At 48.2% G+C, this 22,654-nt stretch overlaps 1 protein-coding gene across 3 annotated transcripts in view; it reads left to right on the forward strand.

Moving 5' to 3' along the window:
- LOC143275587 (uncharacterized) overlaps nucleotides 1–22,654 on the forward strand; it is a 44,131-nt gene that overhangs the window by 11,071 nt on the left and 10,406 nt on the right. For all 3 annotated transcript variants that reach the window (XR_013053444.1, XM_076579794.1, XM_076579795.1), the window contains exons 2-3: nucleotides 18,375–18,517; nucleotides 21,312–21,837. Coding sequence is in view for 2 of the 3 variants with exons in the window: in XM_076579794.1 (XP_076435909.1) it covers nucleotides 18,408–18,517; nucleotides 21,312–21,837 (636 nt within the window). In the remaining variant the exon portion in view is untranslated. The remainder of the gene's footprint in view (nucleotides 1–18,374; nucleotides 18,518–21,311; nucleotides 21,838–22,654) is intronic.

Consider the following 22,654-nt stretch of genomic DNA (forward strand, 5'->3'; position numbering starts at 1 on the left):
TCTCTTTCTCTAGTCCCCTGGTCTTGAATTGTAGTCCATGGCCAAAGTTCTTTAAAACATTTTCGTTCGTTCGTTCTCTCTCTCTTCCTTTCTCTCTCTTCTGTTTTGTTTTGTTTCGTTTTGTTCTCACTTTTCTTTTTCTTTCAATTTTCTCCGGCGTTCCACTCCAAGGTTTTTAATTTCCTGGTTTCCATGGTAACACGTCAAGGCTGGTAGCCATAAAACGCCTGGCGTCCATCCAGCGATCTGTCTCGTTCTTTCCAACAGGTTAAGATTTTCTTTTTCTTTTTTTTAAATTTTATTTTTGACTTACTTGTGTAAGCAAAGTGAGTCTATGTTTTAACCCGGTGTTCGGTTGTCTGTGTGTGTGTGTGTGTGTGTGTGTGTGGTAAACTTTAACATTGACATTTTCTCTGCAAATACTTTTTCAGCTGACACCAAATTAGGCATAAAAATAGGAAAAATTCAGTTCTTTCCAGTCATCTTGTTTAAAACAATATTGCACCTCTGGGATGGGCACAGAAAAATAAAAAACGAAGCCTAATTATATGCAAACTGCATTTACTGTTATATTTATATTTTTCATTGTATTCTCTAAACTTGGCACTTTGATCTGATATTCTGACACAACAACAAGAGCAGTCATTATTATCATTTTTTGTTCAAACAGGAACTTGTTTTGCTAAGCATGGAAGTTTTTATTTATTTTGCAAACGTTTTTGGTGCAGATCGTAAAAAAAGGGAAATTACTCTGTAATTAATGCTAGGGGACTTAATTTGCTTTAAACTGATCTTTCTCATCTTAAACATTACATTTGATTAGTTGTTTTTTTTTTTTATAAAGTGTATCACAAGTGAGTCTTGAAGGCCTTGCCTCTCTTGTTTATATTTGATCCTACCTTCAATTGAATTCTGGCAGTGAGATCGCAGTTCATGTAAAGTGTGGGCGCCCAGTCTGACAGTTTCAGTTTCAGTTTCAGTTTGAGTAGCTCAAGGAGGCGTCACTGCGTTCGGACAAATCCATATACGCTACACCACATCTGCCAAGCAGATGCCTGACCAGCAGCGTAACCCAACGCGCTTAGTCAGGCCTTGAGAAAAAAAAAGTAAATAAATAATAGATAAATACATAAAAAAAACTACTACTAATAATTGTAATATGTATAAGGCGCAAAAACTTGAAGTCAACTATAAGCGTACAAAAAAAAGAAGATAATAATAATAATAATTTAAATAAATAAATAAATAGATTAAAAAAAAGAATAAATAGAAAAAAAAAATGTCTCACTTATGTCAAAGTACCAGTCTGACAGTGAAGACTTCATTGTCTGCCGGCCCCAACTGGACTGTCATGGATCTTTTTGTTCCGTGTCAGTTTGAAGGAAAATGCACTGTTGAATTGTGTTGTGTGTTGTATTGTATTGAATTGTATTGTATTGTATTTATTGTCTCCTCCTCCTCCTTTTTCTTCTTCTCCTTCTCCTACTCCTCCTCCTCTTTCTTCTTCTTCTTCTTGTTCCTCTTCTTTCTTCCTTCTCGTTCTTGTTTTCCTCCTCATCATTCTTGTTGTTGTTGTTGTTGTTGTTGTTGTTGTTGTTGTTGTTGTTGTTGTTGTTCTTCTTCTTCTTCTTCTTCTTCTTCTTCTTCTTCTTCTTCTTCTTCTTCTTCTTCTTCTTCTTCTTCTTCTTCTTCTTCTTCTTCTTCTTCTTCTTCTTCTTCTTCTTCATCATCTTCTTGTTCTTCTTTCCCCTTCCTCCTCCTTCTTCTTCTTCGTCTTCTCCTTCTTCTCATTATTGTTCTTGTTCCTCTTCTTTCTTCCTTCTCGTTCTTGTTCTCCTCCTCCTCCTTCTTCTTCTCTGTCTCTGTCTCTTTCTCTGTGTGTGTGTGTGTGTGTGTGTGTGTGTGTGTGTGTGTGTGTGTGTGTGTGTGTACGTACGTGATAATGTACCATTTGTTCTTTTCATTGCTTTGTTACTTTTAACTCACTCAGTACGGCCAGTCCTCTCTTCTCCTCTACACAGACCCCTCGGATGTCCAGTGGGTGGCTGAATGACCCAACCTTTAGCTTCCGTCGTCAGAATTGTGGTATTCTTTGTCAACATTCACCTCTTCAGTATAAGAGCCTTCCACTTGCAATATTTTGATGATGGTAACTGGGGTGAAACGCTGTTAACGTCGTCTCTTTCGCCGTTCGTATGGAGAGAGTTAATAGACTATTCCAGTTACCATTCGTATTTATGGCTCTTATTATTTTACTTTATTTCATTATATATCTATGTTTTGTGTCGTTCTTTATTTTAATGTTTTGTGTCGTTAAATGGGCAGAATTGTAAAAAGGCCTTTACTGCGCCTAATTCTTTACGCATTAAAGATTCAATCAATCAATATTCTTTCTTCTTCTTCTCCTTCTCCTCCTCCTCCTCGTCCTCCTCCTCCTTCTTCTCCTTCTTCTTTCCGCTATGTAGATGCTTGACCAGCAGCATAATCCAACAAACTGGTCTGGACTCGAGTGCATGCATATATATATATATATATATATATATATATATATATATATATATATATATATATATATATATATATATATATATTGCGTACCTGTCATAGTGCATTTCTTCTATCGAATTTTGCCAGAGGACAAAATGCATTCCTACCCCCCCTCCCACCCCCCACCCCCATCCTCTCCCCGCCCGCCATTTGAATTTTTTTTTTTATATCATGAAAAACGACAAATACAAAATTACATGTTCATTTGGTATGTTCTTTTGTATTGTCTTCACTTAATGAAACACTTATGCAGAAAGACACTTATGTTGCTATGGGCTCTTTTTCATGTGCAACAAGTGCGTGTTGCATACGGGACCTCGAGTCGGTTTACAGTCTCACCCGAATGACTAGACGCTTCAGTTCTTTGATTTTCCAATCAGTCATATTTGGGAGAAAAAAGGGTGGGACCGAGGTACACGTGTTTTACACACACACACACACACACACACACACACACACACACAAACCAACCAACCAACCAATCAACCAAACAACCAAACAAACAACAACAAAAAAAAACCCAACAAACAACACCTCCAAGTCTCTTCCCCAAATCTAACATTCCCACTCTCCTGCCGAGACCAAAGACATTGTCACCGGAAGTGTCCTCTTGGCAAACCACTCCAGGACCCCAGAGTGTCTTCGTGCTGGGCACGATACCTGCAGATTAAAAAACTACTCTCTCTCTCTCTCTCTCTCTCTCTGTCAACTCTCTTTCTCTCTCTCTCTGTCAACTCTCTCTCTCTCTCGTCTCTCTCTCAAATCTCTCTCTCTCAACACACTCTCTCTCTCTGTCTCTCTCTCTCTCTCTCTGTCAACTCTTTCTCTCTCTCTCTCTCAACTCTCTCTCTTTCTCTCTCTCTCTCAACTTTGTCTCTCTCTCAACTTTGTCTCTCTCTCTCTCTCTCTCTCTCTCCTCTCTCTCTCAACACACACTCTCTCTCTGTCTCTGTCTCTCTCTCCCTGTGTCTCTCCATCCCATCTCCTGTGTGCGTACGCTATCATTTTAATCCCTGAAAAACAAAACACATCCAAACACACACACACACACGCGCGCGCGCGCGCGCACACACACACACACACACACACACAACCAAACCAAACCAAAACAACACGAAATCAAATAAACGAAACCCCGAAAACTTGCAGGTCTTAGTGGCCGACACTGCTTTACACCGCACAGGGTGCTGACCGTATTCCATCACTTGGCTGGGGATGAAACTGTGGATGTCCTATATAGTAAGTTCCCCCGTTTACACCACTGAAGAGGCCCTGTACGGGTTTCCATTGAGAATTAATTCCGGATTGCTCGCTTGGGCCTTTGTGTGTGTGTGTGTGTGTGTGTGTGTGTGTGTGTGTGTGCCGGTTTTTGACATCGCTCTTTAAGTTTGTCTGGTGTATGAAAAAAAAGAAAAAAGAAAGAAGAAAAAAAAAGGAAAAAAAAAGAAAAAAAGAAAAAAGAAAAAAAAAGAAAAAGCATGTATGCAATTTTTCTATGCCCCCAGTGAGAACGTGGAATAAAATACTTGCCTCGCCTTGCCTTCCCTTGAAAACTGAACCTTGGCAATAGTCCCATATGACGCAAGTGTCCATGTGCACAATTGTCCATTTTCGCAATTGGGCTGTATTAGCCTGGGGAATTGCCGAGACGGTTGGGCTACACTGAGGGGGTGGGAGTGTGGAGGGTTGGGGGGGGGGGGGGGGGGGGGGGGCTGGGGGGGTTAAGGGGACATGAGAAGCACCGGTAGGGCTGTGTAAATTTGGATGCGTCGTAAGTTCTGTTTCTGTGTGTATTTTGTCTGTTTCTGTGTGTCTTTCTCTGTTCCTCTCTAAACTGATGGCTGAGCTGCATGCTCCGATTACTTGTTATATGATAGTCAGTCGTGTCCGATTATGACCACCAGAACAGCAGAGGAGGCAACTGCTGTTCCGACTATAATTTTGGGCTAGAATTTGATTATAGTGGAGAGTGTCTTGCCCAAGTTACATCCCCACTCTCTCGGCCAAGAGGGTTTTAGGACAGTCGGCATTTGGGATGGTTCCCAAAGGCCAACTAGCCCACATGGCTGCAGCACTAAGAACCAGTGCAATTTTGCAATTTTATCTCCTAGTTTGAGAGTTATAGTCCTTCACAAAAGACTAAGCTGTAAATGATTTCCCATTGACTGGAGAAACCACTGATAATACAGCTCTCACTTTGCTGTTGGCCCAAATGTAAAACTTATGTCAATATTTGATATAAGCCGAGTGTTCACTTGTTACAGACACTTTAACATACATCTTTCGATCTATGAATTGGATAAAAAGCTACTTTCCCTAAAGCATTTAAAACTGAAGAGCAAAACTGATCGCTTGTTACAAATCAGAGGATATCCCAGATCCTTCAAACAAAAGACCGGTATCCAGTATTTCTGTTCTGTCGACGGAAACCGTTAGAAAAACAACACTGACACACAAATAAAACATATTTCACATCACTTTGATATTGATGAAATTTTTGTATCCAGCCCATTCTGGCATCAGACAAAAACATTCACGCCATGCAGGATTAGTTGATCTTGTAGATGACTGGCCTTCCATTGCCAATAACAACAAATATTGTGGTGTTTTGTTTGCAGATTTAAAGAGAGAGAGAGAGAGAGAGAGAGAGAGTTTCAGTTTCAGTTTCACTTTCTCAAGGAGGCGTCACTGCGTTCGGACAAATCCATACACGCTACACCACATCTGTTGAGCAGATGCCTGACCAGCAGCATAACCCAACGCGCTTAGTCAGGCCTTGAGTGCATGCTTACATATTTGTGTACCTATGAAAGTGGATTTCATTTTACGTAATTTCGCCAGAGGACAACACTCTCGTTGCCATGGGTTCTTTTTCAGTGCGCCAAGTGCGTGCTGCACACGGGACCTCGGTTTATCGTCTCATCCGAAAGACTAGACGCTCAGTTTGATTTTCCAGTCAAACTTAGGAGAAAGGGCGAGAGCGGGATTCGAACCCACACCCTCACGGACTCTCTGTATTGGCAGCTGAGCGTCTTAACCATTCTGCCACCTTCCTCCTAGAGAGAGAGAGAGAGAGAGAGAGAGAGCCTTTTATGTGACAGACCACAGCCTCTTAGAAAACTTCAACTATACGGTCTGTCAGTCAGCTGGTACTCTTTGTATGCTTTTCTATTATCCGCGGAAATAAGCAATTTTGTCTAGTATTGTCTTACGTCTATCTCTGTGTGTGTGTGTGTGTGTGTGTGTGTGTGTGTGTGTGTGTGTGTGTGTGTGCGCGCGCCTGCGCGCTCGTGTTTGTATCTGTGTGTGTGTGTGTGTGTGTGTGCGCACGCGTGTTGGACTGACACACAATACGAGTAATGTGTACTCTTCAAAAGCTGGGAGAGGCATACACAACAGTTTCAGTAGCTCAAGGAGGCGTCACTGCGTTCGGACAAATCCATATGCGCTACACCACATCTGCCAAGCAGATGCCTGACCAGCAGCGTAACTCAACGCGCTTAGTCAGGCCTTGAGAAAAAAAAAAGAAAGAAAGAAAAAAAAAAAAAAAAGAACAGATAAATAACCTCAGAGAGAAAATGTAGAGAACCAGACAGATGAGATACACACACACACACATACGCACACACACACACACACGCACGCACGCACACACACACACAAGCACACAGTGGACAGCCAGACAGCCTGACAGCCAGACAAACATACAGACAAAGTTCAGCATCATTACAATTTCATCGACCGTATATCATTCGTCAGAACACGAAGCAGGAACAATTGTCTAACTGTCTCTCTGAAATGTCACGGTCGAATTCGGCCCTTTGCCGGCAAATATTGGCATACCCATCAGTGCTGTCCTCTCTCTCTCTCTCTCTCTCTCTCTCTCTCTCTCTCTCTCTCTCTCTCTCTCTCTATGTGATACAAAGACAGACACAGAGACTGACAGACAAACAAACAGCACCCAGAGAGAGAGAGAGAGAGAGAGAGAGAGAGAGAGAGGAGATGCTGGCAGACAGACAGAGGCACACACACACACACACACACACACACACACACACACAGAGAGAGAGAGAGTGTGTGTGAGACAGATACAGAGACAGTGAGAGACAGAGACTGACAGACAGACAGACAGCAGAGAGAGAGAGAGAGAGAGAGAGAGAGAGAGAGAGAGAGAGAGAGCGATGCTGACAGACAAAGGCACACACACACACACACACACACACACACACACACACACACACACACACACACACACACACACAGAACAAACTAACGAACGAACGAACGAACGAACGAACTTTCATTTCAAGAGGGTAAGGGAATAAGCATAATTGCTTTTTTTACATCCGGCACTCTGGGGGGTGGGGGGTGGGGGGTGGGGGGAGATAGAGAGAGAGAGAGAGAGAGAGAGAGAGAGAGAGAGAGAGATTATAACGTGGCTAGTGATGTCAATATTGTAGTATGATCAACTGCAAACAGAAACAAAAACAAACAAACAAACAAAAAAGAATCATACCCCAAAAAGTCGCCGATACCGGTTTTTAAGTTTTGTTGTACGTTCGACGGGCGCAATAGCCGAGTGGTTAAAGCGTTGGACTGTCAATCTGAGGGTCCCGGGTTCGAATCACGGTGACGGCGCCTGGTGGGTAAAGGGTGGAGATTTTTCCGATCTCCCAGGTCGTAACATATGTGCAGACCTGCTAGTGCCTGAACCCCCTTCGTGTGTATATGCAAGCAGAAGATCAAATACGCACGTTAAAGATCCTGTAATCCATGTCAGCGTTCAGTGGGTTATGGAAACAAGAACATACCCAGCATGCACACCCCCGAAAACGGAGTATGGCTGCCTACATGACGGGGTAAAAACGGTCATACATGTAAATGCCCACTCGTGTGCATACGAGTGAATGTGGGAGTTGCAGCCCAAGAACGAAGAAGAAGAAGAAGGAGTTGTACGTTCAAAAGGGAAAAAAGCTTCAGTTTAATCAAATTTTCAAATGTTGCCCAGATACTCTTTTGGGGGTTGAAAGACATTTGTTGTGCAGTGGTCCTTTTTGCAGTGGTCCTTTTTGCAGTGGTCCTTCACACTCCAATAGAAAAGAAAAGAAAACTAAAACTTGAAATGTGTGTGTGTGTGTGTGTGTGTGTGTGTGTGTGTGTGTGTGTGTGTGTGTGTGTGTGTGTGTGTGTGTGTGTGCGTGCGCGCGCGCGCGTGTGCATGAGTGCCTGTGTATGTGTGAATCACCCACACACACACGACACACACACACTAAGTGTATATGGCAAGGAAAGTGCACCCTCGTCATCTATTATTCGGGCAATTATTCCCCTTGGGACTGTGTGCCTGACCAAACCAAACGTGCGGTGTTTGTACAGACGTGACTGGTACACAGGGCAGGGGTGGGGAGGGAGTTGGGGGGTTGGGGATTGTGTGTGTGTGTGTGTGTGTGTGTGTGTGTGGGTGGGTGGGGGAGGGGGATGGGGGGTGAGCCAGACGAGAGGGGGGGGCGGAGTGGTGGGCAGGGGGTGGTGGAAGAGAAGCAGCGTGAGAGATAGCAGGAGACAAGTAGAATGATAACAAAACTGAAGAAGAAGAAGAACAACAACGACAACAAAGCAAACAACAACACCAAGGAGAAGAAGAAGACGAAGACAACGACGACGACGACGAAGAAGAAGTAGTAGTAGAAGAATAATAAGAAGAAGAACAAGAAGAAGAAGAAGAACAACAACAACTGAGAAATTCACGACAAACAAAAGAAATGTTTTCACTCAGCACACAGACAGAAACCATGAAACGTTCCAAAGCCGGTAGGGTTAAAAAAAAAAAAACACACACAAAAACAACAACAACAAAAAAAACAAAACAACCCAACTCCACAGCTGCTGATGTGCCCCCTCCCCCCCCCACTCCTCTCCTTCTCCCTTCTCCTCCGCCGCCCGCCCTCAGCCCCCCACCCACTCTCTCCCGCGACCCCTTCCCCTCCCAACCCAACCACCCCCCACTTGTCCCACTTTTGTCTAGCCCTGAATCGATTCCTGGAGAAGAGAATCCACAGAACCTGTTCCCAGGGGCTGTAACTGCTGCCTACAAACCTCTCCCACCCCTCACCCCCTAAACAACAACAACAACAACAACTGTTCCTTCACGGCCTGCCCCTAAACTGTTCACCCATCTCTGCTACTGCTTTTATATTTTAATTTTCTTTTTCTTCTTCTTCTTCCCCCCCCCCCCCACCCCTTCTTTCCCTAATTTCCCCTGTTAACTCTCTCCATACCAACGGCGAAAGAAAACGACGTTAACAGCGTCTCACCCCAATTACCATCAAAATATTGCCAGTGGAAGGCTCTTATACTGAAGACGTGAATGTTGACAAAGAATACCACAATTCTGACGACGGAAGCTAAAGGATGGGTCATTCAGACACCCACTGGACATCCGAGGGGTCTGTGTAGAGGAGAAGAGAGGACTGGCCGTACTGAGTGAGTTAAAACAAAAAGTGACGCCTTGCATTGCCTTTTCCCAGCCTGTGTAAGCCAGATGAGAAGTGAGAAATGGCTGGGTTTGGGTAATGTTCGTGTAGCATGATCTCCGGCCATAAATTGTGGACCGTGCAAATCTTCTCCCTCCGACAACAACGTTTGAGAGAGAGGGGAAAAAAAAGGAAAGAAAAGAATGAAAGAAAGAAAGAAAGAAAGAAAGAGACACGCACACAGAAAGAGGGTGGGCAGGCAAGAGAGAGAGGAGGTGGCAAGAGAGAGAGAGAGAGAGGGGTGAGGGGGCGAGAGAGAGAGGGGGGAGGGGGCAAGAGAGAGAGAGAGGCAAGAGAGAGATGGGGGGACAAGAGAGAGAGAGACAAGAGAGAGAGAGAGAGACAAGAGAGAGAGAGAGAGAGGGAGGGGGGAGGGGGCAAGAGAGAGATGGGGGGACAAGAGAGAGAGAGACAAGAGAGAGAGAGAGAGAGAGGCAAGAGAGAGAGAGAGAGAGAGGGGTGAGGGGGCAAGAGAGAGATGGGGGGGACAAGAGAGAGAGAGAGGGGGAGGGGGCAAGAGAGAGATGGGGGGACAACAGAGAGAGAGGGGCGAGGGGGCAAGAGAGAGATGGGGGGACAACAGAGAGAGAGGGGGGAGGGGGCAAGAGAGAGATGGGGGGGACAACAGAGAGAGAGGGGGGGAGGGGGGCAAGAGAGAGATGGGGGGACAAGAGAGAGAGAGGGGGGGGAGGGGGCAAGAGAGAGATGGGGGGACAACAGAGAGAGAGGGGGGGAGGGGGCAAGAGAGAGATGGGGGGACAACAGAGAGAGAGGGGGGGAGGGGGCAAGAGAGAGATGGGGGGACAACAGAGAGAGAGGGGGGGAGGGGGCAAGAGAGAGATGGGGGGGACAAGAGAGAGAGAGGGGGGAGGGGGGCAAGAGAGAGATGGGGGGACAACAGAGAGAGAGGGGGGAGGGGGCCAGAGAGAGAGAGAGGGGGGGCAAGAGAGAGCGGCAAGAAAGAGAGAGGCAAGAGAGAGAGAGAGAGGCGAGAGAGAGAGAGAGAGGCAAGAGAGAGAGAGGGGGGAGGGGACAAGAGAGAGAGAGAGGGGGAAGGGGGCAAGAGAGAGAGAGGCAAGAGAGAGAGAGGGGGGGGCAAGAGAGAGCGGCAAGAAAGAGAGAGGCAAGAGAGAGAGAGAGAGGCGAGAGAGAGAGAGAGATGGGACAAGAGAAAGAGAGAGAGAGAGGGGGGAGGGGGAGGGGGCAAGGGAGAGAGAGAGGCAGACAGACAGTGAGAGAATGACAATGACGATGCCAGTGGTTTATTTGTTAGGAGTGAGCCAGGAACAAAACTACTGAATGATGAATCACACAGTATGAAAAATATATCATTGCACACACACGAGAGAGAGAGAGAGAGAGAGAGAGAGAGAGAGAGAGAGAGAGAGCTCTTCATAAATGATCCAAATTTGGATCATGTGTACTTCTGCAATGCTTTACAATGTATTTCGAAGACTGGAACAACACAAACAAACAAAAAAAAAAAAAAAAAAAAAAAAAAAAAAAAAAAAAAAAAGAAGAAGAAGAAAAAACGAAGAAGAAATAATCATCGTTTTCAGTGTTATCAAAATCAACAACAATTATATGATTTTCGAGAATACCTCTCGTTAACATTAATTTTATTTCCCACATCCCAAGCCTGTATCTATACAATGTCTGTCTAATGACAATAGTAATGGAATCAATATATCTCTCTGGCTCCCAAGTGATTCGAAATGAGTGATATATGTGGAGTGATGGCCTAGATAACACGTCCGCCCAGGAAGCGAGAGAATCTGAGCGCACTGGTTCGAATCACGGCTCAGCCGCCGACATTTTTTCCTCCTCCACTAGACCTTGAGTGTTGGTCTGGACGCTAGTCATTCGGATGAGACGATAAATTAAACCGAGGTCCCGTGTGCAGCATGCACTTAGCGCAAGTAAAAGAAAGAACACACGGCAACAAAAAGGTTATTCTTGGCAAAATTGTGAAGAAAAATCCAACTTCGATAGGAAAAACAAATAAAACTGCACGCAGGAAAAGTACAAAAAAAAAAAGAAAAAGAAAAAAAAGAAGAAAAAAAAAAAAAGGGTGGCGCTGTAGTATAGCGACGTACTCTCCCTGGGGAGAGCAGCCCGAATTTCACTGACACAGAGAAATCTGTTGTGATAAAAAGAAATACAAATACTTCAGTTTCAGTTTCACTTTCTCAAGGAGGCGTCACTGCGTTCGGACAAATCCATACACGCTACACCACATCTGTTGAGCAGATGCCTGACCAGCAGCATAACCCAACGCGCTTAGTCAGGCCTTGAGTGCATGCTTACATATTTGTGTACCTATGAAAGTGGATTTCATTTTACGTAATTTCGCCAGAGGACAACACTCTCGTTGCCATGGGTTCTTTTTCAGTGCGCCAAGTGCGTGCTGCACACGGGACCTCGGTTTATCGTCTCATCCGAATGACTAGACGCTCAGTTTGATTTTCCAGTCAAACTTAGGAGAAAGGGCGAGAGCGGGATTCGAACCCACACCCTCACGGACTCTCTGTATTGGCAGCTGAGCGTCTTAACCATTCTGCCACCTTCCTCAAATACAAATACAAATACATCAGAAAGCGATCACCCCCCACCAGGTTGGATGGAAACAGTCAATTAATTACCCGTTGTTTAATATATTCAGTTCAACAGTGTCGTTTCTTGTCCAGTCCTGCCATGGATCCAGACCTCTGAGAAAACCAAATGAATCTTGACACCTCTGTGTTTGTATCGCCCGGCAACAACATCGATGACAACAGCAACAGCTCCTTTTCCCTACCTCTTCCTTGTCTTCAGTTTTCGGCTTCAGTTTTTAGAGTTGTGCGTGCGTGTGAATGACTGGTGTGAAAGCGCTTACATTTGTCTCTGCGCAAGATTCAGTGCTATATAAATATTATTATTATTATTATTGTTGTTGTTGTTGTTGTTAATTTTAAATTGAGAAGTACAACTAACAACGACGAAACTGTAGGATTAACTCACTCAGTACGGCCAGTCCTCTCTTCTCCTCTATACAGACCCCTCGGATGTCCAGTGGGTGTCTGAATGACCCAACCTTTAGCTTCCGTCGTCAGAATTGTGGTATTCTTTGTCAACATTCACCTCTTCAGTATAAGAGCCTCCCGCTTGCAATATTTTGATGATGGTAGTTGGGGTGAAACGCTGTTAACGTCGTCTCTTTCGCCGTTCGTATGGAAAGAGTTCAAACCTTTGTTTCCCTCATCTACACGTGCTTCAAGTTCTGTCTGTCTGTCTGTCTGCCTGTCTGTCTCCATTTCTCTGGCTCCCTTTCCTTCCTGTATCTTTCTCCTTCTCTCTCTCTCTCTAACTCTCTCTCTCTCTCCCCTATTCCTGTCTAAACCCCCCCCCCCCCCACTCCCATCTCTCTCTCTCTTTTCATCCATGAAATCACCAGAAGCAACATATTGATTAAATCTCTTTCCTCCTCCTCCTCCTCCTCCTCCTCCTCTTTCTTCTTCCTCCTAGATCCTCCATCTTCTCTGTTTCTCTGTGATAACAATGACGAAGTGAAATAATGTTCGTGAGAAATTGAGATGAGCACACGGCAAGGGCTATATGTTCTCTGGCCTAGCTGCAAAAGATTGCTATGGGCATTGACTGACTGCCCCAGAAAAACAAACAAACAAACAAAAAAAACAACACAGAAACATACAACTTGTGGTGGTGTGTCCATCGAGATCGAGAAAAGACACATGTTTTTTCATCATCTTAGAAATGGGGGATGGGGGGGAGGGGTGGTGGTGGGGGGGGGGAGGAGGGGGGGAGATGAGAGGGGGTGGAGATGGTGAATAGTCCATCTGCGCACGAAGATGTTCGTGACAGTTGGGGGGGGGAAGAGAAAAGAAAGGTAGATTATTGTCAGGGAGATTGGGTGACCGTGACCTTCTGAAAGGAGGAAGTGCTGGCTAGAAAGCTAGGGTGGTGTGAAGGAGGCAGCGCGCTTTTTACGGTCCACGGGGGCGGATGCCTGGGGAGGAGGGGAGGGTTGGATAAACGGTGTCAGAGGTTCAGGGGTATCTTGGCGGGTTTCTGTGTGTGTGCTGCCTTGTGGCGGGAGCTCGCCATAGAAAGGGGAGATTGTGGGAGGATGGTTGGGTGCGCGCACGGGGGGGTGCTGGCGAGGAAGCTGGGATGAAATTAGGTGGGTGAAGATGAGGAAGGGGGTTTGCGAGACTCTGTGTCGGGGGGGCAAGGGCGATGAGAATGGGGGAGAGTGTGAGGATGATGTGGGTGGAAGTGGTCACTTGCGAGAGGAAGGGTACAAATTGGTAGGAGGACAGGGCTGACGGGGAGGTTTGCAGTTAAGCAGGGCAAGAAATGGGTTCAAGTGGAAGTGAGAAGAGAGAGATGTGGAACTGACGGGGTGTGGGGTGTGATGGACCTTGGGGAGGGAAGGGAGTGGAGGCTTGGAGGATGTGCGGGGTGACGGGGTGGCGGGTGGGGGGGGGGAGGGAAGGGATGGAGAAAGGGGGTAGAGGTGGGTGAGGAGGAGGATATGGGGTGACGGGGTGGCGGGGGGGGGGGTGGTGTGTGGGGAGGAAGGGATGGAGAAAGGGGGGTAGAGGTGGGTGAGGAGGAGGATGTGGGGTGACGGGGGTGACGGGTGGGGGCTGGGGGGGGAGGGAAGGGGATGGAGAAAGGGGGTAGAGGTGGGTGAGGAGGAGGATGTGGGGTGACGGGGGTGACGGGGTGGGGGTGGGGGGGGGGAGGGAAGGGATGGAGAAAGGGGGGTAGAGGTGGGTGAGGAGGAGGATGTGGGGTGGCGGGGTGGCGGGTGGTGGTGGGGGGGGAGGGGGAAGGGGATGGAGAAAGGGGGTAGAGGTGGGTGAGGAGGAGGATGTGGGGTGACGGGGTGACGGGTGGTGGGGGGGAGGGAAGGGAGGATGGAGAAAGGGGGGTTAGAGGTGGGTGAGGAGGAGGATGTGGGGGTGACGGGGTGACGGGGTGGTGGGGGGGGGAGGGAGGGATGGAGAAAGGGGGTAGAGGTGGGTGAGGAGGAGGATGTGGGGTGACGGGGTGACGGGTGGCGGGGGTGGAGGGAGGGGAGGGAAGGGATGGAGAAAGGGGGTAGAGGTGGGTGAGAGAAGGCGGATGTGTGGGTGGACGGGGTTGACGGGGGTGGCGGGTGTGGGGGGGGAGCGGGCAGGGAAGGGAAGGAGAAATGGGGGTAGAGGAGGAGTGATGGAGGAGGATGTGGGTGTTGCCGGCGTGAACGGGTGGGTGGGTGGGGGGGGGAGGGACGGGATGGAGAAGAAAGGGGGTAGAGGTAGAGGTGGAGGAGGAGGATGTGGGGTGACGGGGAGGTGACGGGTGGGGGGGGGTGGCGGTGCGGGGCGGGGAGGGGTATGGGCAGAGAAAGGGGGGAGAGGTGGGTGAGGCGGAGGGATGTGGGAGTGAGGTGACGGGGGGTGGTGACGGGTGCGGGTGGCTGGGTGGGGGTGAGGAGGGAAAGGGATGGAGAAGAAAGGGGGTAGAGGTGGGGTGAGGAGGAGGATGTGGGGTGAGGGGTGGGGTGGTCGGGATGGAGTTGGAAAAAGGGTAGGTGGTAGGAGGGATGTGGTGACGGTACTGTGGGGGAAAAGTGGAGATAAATGGGGAGCGTGGTGGGGGGAGGGTTGGTCACGGGGTGACGGAGGCTGGCGGGTGGGAGGCGACGAGGCGGCTGTTAACAAACGGTAAGGGTGAGGGGGTACTACAAGGAGACCAATTTCCGGTGGGGGGGGGGAGGCAGAGGGTCTACCCCGAGACCAAACTGGAGGGGAATTACTTCCCACTCGTACGTATGAACGCCCCACGGGGGCCTCCCCCGTTAACCCCCCCCCACCTCCCCCCCTCACTCCCCGCCCCTAACCCCCCTTATCCCTCTCCCCTCTTACCCTCACCCCCCCCCTTAACCCCCCACCTCCCCCTCACCTCCCCCCCTTAACCCCCACCCTCCCCCTCACCTCCTCCCTTATCCCCACCTCCCCCTCACCTCCGCCCCTTAACCCCCACCTCCCCCCCTTAACCCCCACCTCCCCCTCACCTCCGCCCCCTTAACCCCCCACCTCCCCCCCTTAACCCCCACCTCCCCCTCACCTCCCCCCCTTAATCCCCACCTCTCCCTCACCTCCTCCCTTAACCCCCACCTCTCCCTCACCTCCTCCCTTAACCCCCCACCTCCCCCCTTAACCCCCACCTCCCCTTCACCCCCCCCTTAATCCCCACCTCTCCCTCACCTCCTCCCTTAACCCCCACCTCCCCCTCACCTCCCCCCCTTAACCTCCACCTCTCCCTCACCTCCTCCCTTAACCCCCACCTCCCCCTCACCTCCGCCCCTTAACCCCCACCTCCCCCCTTAACCCCCACCTCCCCCCTAAACCTCCCCCCCCACCCCCACGTCCCCCCCCCCTTAACCCCCACCTCCCCCACTTAACCCCTCCTCCCCCTTCCCTTATCTGGTTCTCAGCAAGCCAACAGAAGATGGGGAGAAAGAGGAAAGCAGTTGGTGAGGGAGAGGTGTGTGTATAGGGGGGGTGGGGAGGGGCTGAGGGGGGGGGGAGGAGCAGGTATTGGGTGCTGGAGAAGAGGTGGTGGTGGTGGGGGGGGGGGGGCTAGGGGGGGCGGGGGGGGGGAGGGGGGGGGGCTGATGCGGGGCGGGATAAAGTAGAGGAAAAGGGTAGACTCGGCAATGGTGGCGGCAGCAGCAGCATCGTCCGCTCAGAAATCTGCGTCCGTGTCAACTGGAGCCGTCAACCTCCTTCTCCCCTGTTAGCTTGCAAATGTATGCAAATGTATGCAACACTTCGTGGCCCTCTGGAGTCCTCCTTCGATACAAGCCTCCCCGGCCTCGTCTGGTTATTTCCCCTAGCTTTGTCTTATCTCCCTTGTCAAATTGCGTCGGTGTTGATGTTAGTGGTGGTGTTGAGGTGGTGGGATGGTAGTGGTGGTGATGGCGGCCGGTGGTGGTGAGGTGGTGGTAGTAGTGGTCGTGGTGGTGGTGGTTGTGGCAGGTGGTGGGTGATGGAGATGGTAGTGGTCAGTGATGGTGATGGTACTTCTTCTGCTCAGAAGGCAGCGGTCCCGACGTGCAATTCTGGAATTGTCTGAGTACTTACTAGCAGTTCAACGGAACTGATACAACCCGAACTGTGTGTGCAAGAATCGTTGGTACACTGTCAAGATAACTGTCTGCCCTTTTCTTTCCCCGATAGTCTTGTCTGAGACAAAATATAAACGCGAAATGAACCGATAACCAACGTTTGTTGAAATGATGGGGTCTCCCCTTCATTGCCAGACATGTGGAGTGATGGCCTAGAGGTAACGCGTCCCGCCTAGGAAGTGAGAGAATCTGAGCGCGCTGGTTCGAATCACGGCTCAGCCGCCGATATTTTCTCCCCCTCCACTAGACCTTGAGTGTTGGTATGGGCGCTAGTCATTCGGATGAGACAATAAACCGAGATTTTCGAGAATACCTCTCGTTAACATGAATTTTATTTCCCACATCCCAAGCCTGTATCTATACAATGTCTGTCTAATGACAATAGTAATGGAATCAATATATCTCTCTGGCTCCTAGTGATTCGAAATGAGTGATATATGTGGAGTGATGGCCTAGATAACACGTCCGCCCAGGAAGCGAGAGAATCTGAGCGCGCTGGTTCGAATCACGGCTCAGCCGCCGATATTTTCTCCCCCTCCACTAGACCTTGAGTGATGGTCTGGACGCTAGTCATTCGGATGAGACGATAAACCGAGGTCCCGTGTGCTCGCATGCACTTAGCGCACGTAAAAGAACCCACGGCAACAAAATGGTTGTTCCTGGCAAAATTCTGTAGAAAAATCCACTTCGATAGGAAAAGCAAACAAAACTGCACGCAGGAAATTTTTTTTTTAAAATAGAAAAAAAAAAAAAAAAAAAAAAAAAGAAAAAAAGGGGGATGGCGCTGCAGTGTAGCGACGCGCTCTCCCTGGGGAGAGCAGCCGACAATTTCACACGGAGAAATCTGTTGTGATAAAAAGAAATACAATGACACGAGCTGAACACGAGGCACGGACTGTGTGCCAACATCCCCGATACAAACAGCGATGGTCGCGTGCCAGGAATCTTGTCAGTGCACTGCGTGCAATCCGGCGTGTCGGCAGATATAACGAAATAATGATGGAGTCTCCCGTCGGTCCGACGGATGAGTAGGCAGGCAGGCTTATCTGTCAGTGTGTGTCCTCATATGGGAGAAGAGGCCGATTCTGGATGCGCAGCACTTCCCACAGGTGTTGCAAGGGAAAACGTCTCCACACGCTTCTCCTTAATGGCCAGCGTTCTATTGTTTTCAAACGTCTTTATGTCACTAGAGCACAGCATCCTCCAGCCAGAGCGGTCAAGGGCATCAGTTTCCCACGGGAAGCGATGTCTATGTCACAGGCTTTGAGGTTTGTCTTCAAGGTGTCCTTGAAGCGCTTGCAGGGTCTTCCAAGTTCACGGTGGCCTTCCTTCGGCTGGCCATACAAAAGCATCTTCGGGATCCTGCTGTCTGTCATGCGGACAACGTGTCCTGTCCAGCGTAGCTGGCACTGGATCAGCAGGCTTTCGATGCTGGGCAGGCCGCACCTCTCTAGGACCTGGAGGTTGGAGACCCTGTCTTGCCACTTTATGCCGAGGATCTTTCGTAGACATCTCTGGTGAAACTGCTCAAGTTGTTGAATGTGACGGGGGAGAGGGGGGTGGGGTGGGGGTGGGGGGACCGGAAAAAAAGAGAAGAAAAGAAGAAGATCGCAGAAGCCTTTGCAGGCTCATAACTATTATAAAGTCTTTCAGTCGTGTGTGTGTGTGAAGGGGGAGTGTGTGTGTGTGTGTGTGTGTGTGTGTGTGTGTGTGTGTGTGTGTGTGTGTGTGTGTGTGTTCAATTTCATTTAATGTCTATCGACATTAAGTGATATCAGACAGTGTGTGTGTGTGTGTGTGTGTGTGGTTGTGTGTGTGGTGTATCTGTGTGTGTGTGTGTGTGTGTGTGTGTGTGTGAAGTGTATCTGTGTGTGTGTGTGTGTGTGTGTGTGTGTGTGTGTGTGTGTGTGTGTGTTCAATTTGATTTAATGTCTATCCACATTAAGTGATATCAGACAGTGTGTGTGTGTGTGTGTGTGTGTGTGTGTGTGTGTGCGTGCGTGCGTGCGTGTGTGTGCACATGTATGTATGCATGTGTGTGTGTGTGTGAGCGCGCGCGCGCGCGCGTGTGTGTGTGTGTGTGTGTGTGTGCGTACGCGTGTATGTGTGTGCAGAGCTGCCACAGGGTGCCATTCCGGGTGACCGCCATGGGGTGTTGCTGGTCAGCCACTGGTGAGAAAGAGAACCATTCCGACTTCATCATCGACGTGGAGAAAATACTACACGATTATGTCTGGAAAAGTTTCAAAGCCAGGAGGTAATTCTCTCTGTAATGCCTTTAATTTGTATCACTCTTTTTTGTCACAACAGATTTCTCTGTGTGAAATTCGGGCTGCTCTCCACAAAGAAAGCGCGTCTGTTGCTACACTACAGCGCCACCCCTTTTTTGGGGGGGTGGGGGGGTGGGGGTGGGGGGGGGTATTTTTTCCTGCCTCCAGATTTTCTACGTTTTTCTATCGAAGTGGATTTTTCTACAGTATTTTGCCAGGGACAAGCCTCTTTTGTTACCGTGGGTTCTTTTACGTGTGCTATGTGCATGCTGTAAAACGGGACCTCGGTTTATCGTCTCATCCGAATGACTAGCGTCCAGACTACAACTCAAGGTCTAGTGGAGGGGGAGAAAATATCTGCGGCTGAGCCGTGCTACGAACCAGTGCGCTCAGATTCTCTCGCTTCCTATGCAGTCGCGTTACCTCTAGGCCATCACTCCACTGTATGTCTGGAACGATTTCAAAACCATCAGGTACTTATGTCTGGCATACTTTTGTGTGTGGAACGATTTCAAAAACCAGCATGTAATTATGTCTGGCATACCTTCATGTCTGGAACGATTTCAAAACCATCAGGTACTTATGTCTGGCATACTTTTGTGTGTGGAACGATTTCAAAAACCAGCATGTAATTATGTCTGGCATACCTTCATGTCTGGAACGATTTCAAAACCATCAGGTACTTATGTCTGGCATACTTTTGTGTGTGGAACGATTTCAAAAACCAGCATGTAATTATGTCTGGCATACCTTCATGTCTGGAACGATTTCAAAACCATCAGGTACTTATGTCTGGCATACTTTTGTGTGTGGAACGATTTCAAAACCAGCATGTAATTATGTCTGGCATACCTTCATGTCTGGAACGATTTCAAAACCATCAGGTACTTATGTCTGGCATACTTTTGTGTGTGGAACGATTTCAAAACCAGCATGTAATTATGTCTGGCATACCTTCATGTCTGGAACGATTTCAAAACCAGCAGGTCATTCACGTCTGTCTGGAACGATTTTAAAACCAGCAGGTAATCTGTCTGGCATACCTGTATGTCTGGAACGATTTCAAAACCAGCAGGTAATTACGTCTGGCATACCTTTATATCCGTAACGATTTTAACTCTCTCCATACGAACGGCGAAAGAGACGACGTTAACAGCGTTTCACCCCAATTACCACCATCAAAATATTACAAGCGGAAGGCTCTTATACTGAAGAGGTGAATGTTGACAAAGAATACCACAATTCTGACGACGGAAGCTAAAGGTTGGGTCATTCAGACACCCACTGGACATCCGAGGGGTCTGTGTAGAGGAGAAGAGAGGACTGGCCGTACTGAGTGAGTTAAAACCAATGAGTAATTATGTCTGGCACACCACTTTCTCTGGAACACCTTTCCAGCCATACGATATACCTTCAAAATGTCTGGTACAGCATTGCAACCAGTATGTAATTATGTCTGGCATACATTTATTTATCCTGGGACGCCTTTCTAACCAGAAGTTACAGCTTTTCAGTGTCTGGTACAGCTTTAACTCCAATATCTGGTACAGCCTTACAACCAGTATGTAATTATGTCAACATAAAATTATGTGCAGACCTGCTAGTGCCTGAACCCCCTTCGTGTGTATACGCACGCACAAGATCAAAATACGCACGTTAAAGATCCTGTAATCTTTGTGAGTATTTGGTGGGTTATGGAAACAAGAACATACCCAGCATGCACCCCCCCACGCCCCCGCCTGAAAACGGAGTATGGCTGCCTACATGGCGGGGTAAAAACGGTCATACACGTAAAAGCCCACTCGTGTGCATACGAGTGAACGGGGGAGTTGCAGCCCATGAACGAAGAAGTCCCAGGTAAAATTATTATTTGTAAAAATCCATTTTTGATAGTAAAACATAATTATACACTTTTCCCATGGTTCAACTTTTACCGAAAGTGACAGGCGTCAGAATCGTAAGTAATTTAGTATTTTCTTTCCACTCAAATAACACCTCTGTTGGCTCTGCATACAATGTCTTTTTAGGGATGGTTTCAATAACATTTTGTTTTGCGTTGGTTTGCTTATCAATCTGCGTTGGTTTTTTTAATTTTTTTTAAATTATTTTTTTTTTATTGTTTCTTGAAGTAAACCAGTGTCACGATTTTTGTTTTTTCATGTTATGGTCTGTTGAATGAAGAAGGTCCAAAGTCAGTTCTCAGTCATTTTCATTCGTTGTATCAAATTTTCCTTCCTTCAAAGACCCTAAATTTACCTTCACATACCGATTACTTTGTCTGTCAGTCATGATCAGGTTGTCCGATGACGTTATGCTGTGCGCCTGTGACATATGACGTCATGGTGTGTGTGTGTGTGTGTGTGTGTGTCTGTGACCAATGACGTCATGACTTTCGCTACGTGTTATCTATGTGCCTGTGAGTAGTGATGACGTCACGCTGCACGTGTCTTGTGACTAATGACGCCATGACTGCTTTGCTCTGTGCTGTCTGTGTGCCTGCCTGTGAGCACTGAACGAGCGAGATACTGCGTGCCTCAGTGTGACTAAAAGAAGCCACGACTGCTTTGCTCTGTGCTGTCTGTGTGCCTGCCTGTGAGCACTAAACGAGCGAGATACTGCGTGCCTCAGTGTGACTAAAAGACGCCATGACTGCTTTGCTCTGTGCTGTCTGTGTGCCTGCCTGTGAGCACTGAACGAGCGAGATACTGCGTGCCTCAGTGTGACTAAAAGAAGCCATGACTGCTTTGCTCCCCGTGGTGGGGGGGTGACCCGCCTATGCAGGCCCTTCTGGCAGAAGCTGTGCCTGCGCCGCAAGGACTTCCACCTCGACGTGCCCATGAACTACTTCCACTTCGAAAAGATCTTCCAGGATGTGGCCCCCCCCAAGACCGACCCAGCCCTCGCACCCATCACCACCACCACCACCTCCCAGCGGCCACCCACCCTGGCGCAGGGTGTGACGCACATGGGTCGTGACGTCACCCACAACGCGGGCTACGTCACGGCTCTCAGCACGGACTTCACCAACGGCACCGGCAAGGAGCAGACCTACACCTTCCGCTTCGAGAAGACGCGCAAGGCCTCCATGGCCGTGACCTTTCAGAAGGGGTTCACGGTCGGGGGCAAGGTCAACTTCTCCCTGGGCCTGCCGAGGCTGCCCGCCGCGGGCGGCAAGTGCTCTGTGGGCGGGGAGGTGGACATGCGCATCAACGTGTCCAAGACGACGGGGGAGACGGTGGAGGAGACCCTGACGTGGACGGCCAGCAGTGACATCAAGGTGGCCGAACACTCCAACTACACGGCAGAGGTGAGGTGAGGTCAGACCAGGCCAGGCCAGGCCAGATGAGATGAGAAAAGACGGGGCAGGATATGATAAGATTATTATTATTATCATTATCATTATTATGAGCATTTACGCCCAATCTTGAAAATAACTCCTAGACGTTTACAAATATATAACACATATGTAAATATCAAACATGGAAAAACTGAACACAAGATACCAAACATTATCAAAAATTATTCAGTGATGTAAGTCAATGACCCATGTAACAGGGTACATGTCGTGATGGAAGTCAATGACCCATGTAACAGAGTGTAAGTATGGTGTAAATCAATGACCCATGTAACAGGGTACAAGTCAAGATGGAAGTCAATGACCCATGTAACAGAGTGTAAGTATGGTGTAAATCAATGACCCGTGTAACGCGGTACAAGTCAAGATGGAAGTCAATGACCCATGTAACAGAGTGTAAGTATGGTGTAAATCAATGACCCGTGTAACGCGGTACAAGTCAAGATGGAAGTCAATGACCCATGTAACAGAGTGTAAGTATGGTGTAAATCAATTACCCGTGTAACAGGGTATAACTCATGATGTAAGTCAATGACCCATGTAACAGAGTGTAAGTATGGTGTAAATCAATGACCCGTGTAACAGGGTATAACTCATGATGTAAATCAATGACCCATGTAACAGACTGTAAGTATGGTGTAAATCAATGACCCGTGTAACGCGGTACAAGTCAAGATGGAAGTCAATGACCCATGTAACAGAGTGTAGGTATGGTATAAATCAATGACCCGTGTAACAGGGTATAACTCACGATGTAAGTCAATAACCC

Source organism: Babylonia areolata, chromosome 30 (genome assembly GCF_041734735.1).
Source record: "Babylonia areolata isolate BAREFJ2019XMU chromosome 30, ASM4173473v1, whole genome shotgun sequence".
In the NCBI taxonomy this organism is placed as follows: Eukaryota; Metazoa; Mollusca; class Gastropoda; order Neogastropoda; family Buccinidae; genus Babylonia; species Babylonia areolata.